The following is a 6000-nucleotide window of genomic DNA, read 5'->3' as shown; positions in this document are numbered from 1 at the left end:
AGAGGGTCCTGGAATCAAGTCCCAGTGGATATCAAGGGCCCACTGTATAATATCCCAAATCCCATCATGGTGAACAAATTGTGGAAGTTGAAGTCCAAGAACCTTTGGATGACTTTAGTCCACCATCCTATATTGTGCTGGTAATATACATTGTATTTTAAGAGTAAAGTAGGCAAAAAAAGAAGTTCCTGCCACAAAGAGCTTACAATCTAAGAGTGTGTATTCCCTCAGGAATAACATCCAGAGATTTTCAGCCATAAAAACAGAGCCAAACAAGCAGGCAACATGCAGCCAGGTATTTCATCCAAATGATATAGATTAGGCTCACTGTAGTCACTTTTTCAACAGGACTTTTATAACACATTGTAAAAACATTCTCTAAACATTTTGCCCATAATGACTACCAGCAATGGAGAACTTTTATTGCAAACAGCAACAGTCTCCTTTCTGGTGTCCAGACCATTACTGAAGTCATCTATGTGTTAATTTGGTGCGATGTTGTTAAGAAAGGAATGGTTTTCATTCTGATTTTCCTCCCACTGTTCAGAAAACTGAAGGAGTTTAAGAAGACATTCAAAATGCTCAGCATACACACATAAGTGAAATATTTTAATGTCAGTTCATATTCATAAAAGTTACATTGTTTACATAGGGTTCATTTGTATATAATAAAATTTAATTTCAAATGAAAATGGGTTTTTCCTTTCCTTTTCTTTTTTTTTTTTTTTTTTGGCAAGCCTGTTAAACAAATTAACATATGCTTTGGATGTACAGCTTCAGAGGACGATAGTTCTTCAAAGTCTTCCACAAGAAAAATTGCCTTTTAACAACTACAGGGCCTTCATTTCTGAAGAATGAATCGAATTAACTTTGGTAGCTGAAATTCAGCTGTGGATGGTGCACAGATTGGGTCTTTAACAAATTAGGTTTCTCTAAACACAAACAAAAACCTGAAGTGATTTTTTTTTTTACTCATTGCATAGTGAACATGTAAACCTATTAGGGATCATTAAGCTAATATTATTAATGGTATTACATACTTTAGTGCTTAAGCCTTCCTAAAATAATGGATCAAATATTTTAGCAGGAGTGCAAAAAACCAGTACCCACTGGCATCCTAAAACATTAGTTAAGAAGCGCACTCTGTATTTTAATTTTTAAGCCATCAGGGTACAATCCAACCAAATTACTCCTTCGTTTCAGTGAGAAAAATGTAAACTGAAATTGGCTGGATCATGCCTTAATCCTTGATAGTGACTCACTATCTGTATCAATTGTACAAGGGCAAGGGAGGAGACAAAAAGGAAATACAAAGCAGGAAAAATGCCCCAAAAGTCATTTTACATTGTGCAATGGCCTCTTTTCATTTGCTCTACAAAACATGGGTGGGAGGGGAATGCATTTGTTGCATCATTTTTGTTTTGAAAAACATTAAATTAATTTCAACAGTTATGTCTGTATTAACTAGATTTGCATCAAGTAAAATGTTTATTAATGAAACTACTGTACAAGAAACATCAAAGCGAAATGCATCATACAGAAAAAGTACACTCTAGGTGACAGATGAAAAAGTGCATGCAGATTGCTTTAATTTTTTTTTAAAGTCAGAAACAAATAATACTAAACTTGATCCCTACTACCTTGAATGTATGAGAATGTTCTTCTCTGAATTTACAAAAATGCATTTGAACATATATGACTAATACACATTGGCAAGCAGGATGAATGAATTCAATTTTTGGATCTTATTTTACAGGTATTTTTGCTTGACAAATGTGGGTTTAAATAAAATAAAAAGAAGAATCTTCTCAATTTGGACTGGGTAGTACTGCCAGGTTGCTCTGATGTCATACATAGCCTTCAGGTTTTTAGTGCGACACCGTCAAATAACATATGTTGTGTTAACATTCAGGAAATGACATTGAGTCTATTTTTTAAAAATTATTTTTGGCTCAATAAATTTTAAATGTATGGTTTATCATAACCTAATATTGTCTTTGTCTTCACTGCAGTGGATTTCCGATCAAACTTTTCCCCTTCTTTTAATACTTTAGGGAATTTTCAAACGTCGGGATGTTTGGCTGTAATGCCCCAAGATTTGTTCTCCCTGAAAGAAATCATAGTGACAATTTATTAAACTACAGAGCAACCTGGCTTTTAGGGGTCTATACTTTTAGATTGTGTTCAATATTCCTAACAACTAAATTATGATGCATTTCACCATTATTAATTGTTATATTTTTCATGCAATTACTTCCGCTTCTAAATTATCTTGGGTCGGGAGGGGAGGTTGCTTTTAAAAGAGTCCTGTCACCCTGACTATAAACACAAAAAGGCACAATCCAGCGTGGGTTAGTTGTGACCAGTTCCACTAAATGCAATGAAATGGGACTGAGTCATTAATACCTTAAGTTTTGTCTAACAATTTGGATTTGTGCCCCATAGTGTGGAAGTAGGTCCCACTGATTTTCAGTGAAACATAAACTTCTGTGTAATTGGCTCCAGTCCATCTAAAGTTAGTTGCACTTACTTTCAGTGGGACGTAAGTCAGTCACAACTAACTTGTGCAATTACTTTAAATGAGACTTAAGCGCAACTAATGTTCACTGGATCAGAACCATAGTGTTTAGCATTACAACCAAAGGTAGGGTTGTAATATCAAATCAGTGGGGCATTACTTTTCTTCTTTTAAAACTAGAAATCTTAGATTGCACCATTTAAATGTAATATGAAGCAAAACTAAAAGTAAGTTCCTTTTTATAATTGTGATAAGACTATCATTAACATGTCCACCATCACACTCACACATGCAGTAAAACCAACGCAACACACTGCACAAGGTAAGACCCCAATGCTTTTCTTTTTTAATAATAATAAATAAAACTCCTTCAATTCAAAATGGTTTATTCACACAAATTTAATAGGATATATCACAATTGTTTGGTCCATAAATATTTAGGGGAAATAGTTTCTATACAATGCATTTCTCAATAAAACAAAGAAACATGGACAAGTTTGCTAGACCACTTAACTGTACTATAAACACGAAGCTCAATATATAAGATTATTGAATTTATCAACTATATCCGAAAGAGTGCACAACTGCTTTCTATGACATGTTTGTCCCCTCTACCAGGATACACCATAAAAAGAGTTTCAGAAATAAGAGGTAAAACAGTACAAAACTAGTGAGGTGTCAAAAGGGCTTAAAACAGTTAATTTAACAAACAACACATATATATCCTGATTTTTTTTCCCACAAGCTTACTCCAAAGTTATAGCATAAGGCACATTGTAGAACTGAGTTATAATTAGTCTACTTAATAAAGTAGATCTATAGTACCATATAGTTGTTCTGTCAAAGAACAAAATTTTATAAGTATCAATATTTTTGTACCTGTAAAAATGTATTAATAAAGATCTCAGCCTTTCCAAGGTTGTTTGGTCTGGTTAGTGGTAAATGCCCATAAGGTTATAGAAACAGGAAAAAGTCCAAGGTTGGTACTTCAATCCAAAATATAGCAACTTAGAAGTAAATTCCACTTATGTCAATTGAACTTACTTTCCTCTAAACGTGCTTTAGGTCAGCAGCCTTAAGCATTTTAGAAGATGATGACCACACTTGCTAAATATATAACGACAAAGACACATTTTCCTCTGTTACAGTGTTAACATCTCTTCCATTGTTTTTTTTTTTAAAAATAAGCTACTTTTCTGTGCTAATTTTCTAAAAACCCTGAGCAAAAGTTACAATAATGCACTTTAATGTGGGCAGTGAACTGTCAGCATGTATCCACACATTAGGAGACACCAGGAAAAAAAATCAATTCAAATGGTCACTTTTAAAGATCAAAAATAACTAAACAAAAATTAAACAAAAAAGAAAAATGTGGTCGAAGGGAAGTGAGGGGCAAAATACTTGTGCAAAAGTTATTTTTTAACAATCCACCCAAACCAAGATGTTGATGGATTTTTATTGTTTCAGAAAGTGTCCCATATCTAGTGTTTTTTTCTGGAATAAAGGATACAAATGAACATTCACCACTGCCCAGACCATTCAGACTTTTAGCTTAAATTAAAAAAATCAAATCAAATCAAACACTTGTAAATGTAAACTAGGAAAGGTATTTCAAATCAGCAATGCACCCACGAGGCTTTTGAGTTTGGTGGCTTCAGAGGTTTTTTGGATTTAAACTCCTAGTGTCATGGGGTATTTTAAAATGCATTTTCACTTTTCGTACAAGTGTATTTTAAAAGGAAAAAAATCTAGTAAGATGCCACAGTCAAACACGAACAGTTAACTATACTTACAGCACATTCTTTTAGCTGTCTATTCCAAATTGAGTCCCACTGACTTCAGTGAGGCTTACTTCCAAGTAAAAAGAGTCCAGTAGTCCCCCTTTAGCCACAGTTACCCACAGTTCAAAAACGTAAGAGGTGCAGAGTTCTGTACCTTCAGACATCTGCTAGGGGTCTTGTAATGTATCACCCACAGATAAGGGGGGGACTACTGATTATAGCTTTAAATCATTTGATTTAAATGGACCTCAGTATCTTACCTATATATGTTGACTGTAGCCAATGGATCTGTACATTTGCAAGTACTTATTATAAATATATGAAATTAGGAGTGGTAAAGGGAACTGTTCAGCAAAGGTTGTCATGTTCGTCATCCCACCGAGACCAATAAAATAATACTTAATCACAACTATGGCAGTCCCATTTATTTTAATGGAACACATTCTGGTGCATGTTTACTTGGAAGCAAGCCCTACTGAAAGTTAAAAGTGGTCTGACTAGCAGGTAAGCACACAGCTGCAGGCATAGTCAAAGTTTACATTAGCTGAGTTGTGCCTTTTACTTTATTATTAATAAATTAAAATGGCTGACACCATTCTCAGGGGAGGAAATCTGAAGTATGCTCAAGACAGCAATGAGTAAAAGCGTTTAAATGTCTTAAAAATTATATTTTTCTTATTTCCATTTTTTCCCTGAAAATTATTTAAAATATCAAAAGTTGTCTTCAGAATGCACACAAGATTTTTATAGCCAGAATTGTGTTTGTGACTTTACAAAAGATTCTTTTTTCCACCCTGGACATGCTCCAGCCAGTCCCACTGAGACTTGAAAGCATTTCACACATGATGGATTGTGCTTTTAATGGGGGGGGAAACAATAACCCCAAAACAGAAAGGTTTTGACCTTCAATTATTTAGCTGAAATCTCCAAGCTACTTGACCCAGAGTAACCTCATTCATTTCAATGGAATTAATTCAGAGCCAGTATGTTGAGGACGGTGGCCATGTTAGGAGTACTGAGGCCTGGTGCCAAGCAATATTATCCTCAAATTGTGCATATGATGCTAGTCCTACTCACTGGCACCCTGGCTCTAAAGGTAATAGGTGGGATTCAGCCAGAGTTACACACTTTAAAGAAGAGACCTCTTTTCTTTTCTTTTTTCAGGGGAGAGAATTAGGTACACATTTAGTCTTTCCTCAAAACAGGGCATTTACCTAGATTTTGCTCGTTATTTGTTATGTCTTTCATTGGAAAAAATAATAAAAAGTGGGTCCTATATTTGTTTGCTCCAATGTAAGACCTACTCCTTTGAAAGGGATTATTCTGAAGAGCATGTCCCTAGCAACTGCGGGTGTTTGAAAGCAGAGATGGCCAACTTCCTTATTCTCTAACACGGCTCCGTATTCCAGACAATAGTATATGTAGGGTTGCTAGAGGGCTCTTGTATCTTTAATGGCTGTGTAGAAGAAGGGATTTCAGCAGGTATTGCTTGCCATGCAACCAAAGAACATCTGCTGGATTACCTCTTCTGCACAATTAAAGGCACGTGAAACATCTCCAGCTTTCATTCTGACAATTTTAGTTTATAGGCCCAGAAGGCACTGGTGGCCAGTGGTTGAGTGGGGAACCTTCCTCATTTGGCAGTAAAATGCCCCCTTTTCTCAGACCATAAGCCACCCACACCAAAAAGGATGCAGACTG

General features: G+C 35.4%; 1 protein-coding gene across 1 annotated transcript in view; it reads right to left on the bottom strand.

Moving 5' to 3' along the window:
• Positions 1-620: 620 nt before the first annotated feature.
• The window catches only part of LHX9 (LIM homeobox 9), a 53189-nt gene continuing 47809 nt past the window's right edge, over positions 621-6000 (bottom strand). The window contains exon 5 of the mRNA XM_089516497.1: positions 621-2107. Within this exon, the coding sequence (XP_089372623.1) occupies positions 2051-2107 (57 nt within the window). The 3' untranslated portion in view covers positions 621-2050. The remainder of the gene's footprint in view (positions 2108-6000) is intronic.

Source organism: Sceloporus occidentalis, unplaced genomic scaffold, assembly GCF_023333645.1.
Source record: "Sceloporus occidentalis isolate IW3139 unplaced genomic scaffold, rSceOcc1.0.p SCAF_3, whole genome shotgun sequence".
Lineage (NCBI taxonomy): Eukaryota > Metazoa > Chordata > Lepidosauria > Squamata > Phrynosomatidae > Sceloporus > Sceloporus occidentalis.
Note: the sequence above shows the minus strand (reverse complement) of the source record. Positions and strands in the feature narration are given on the sequence as shown.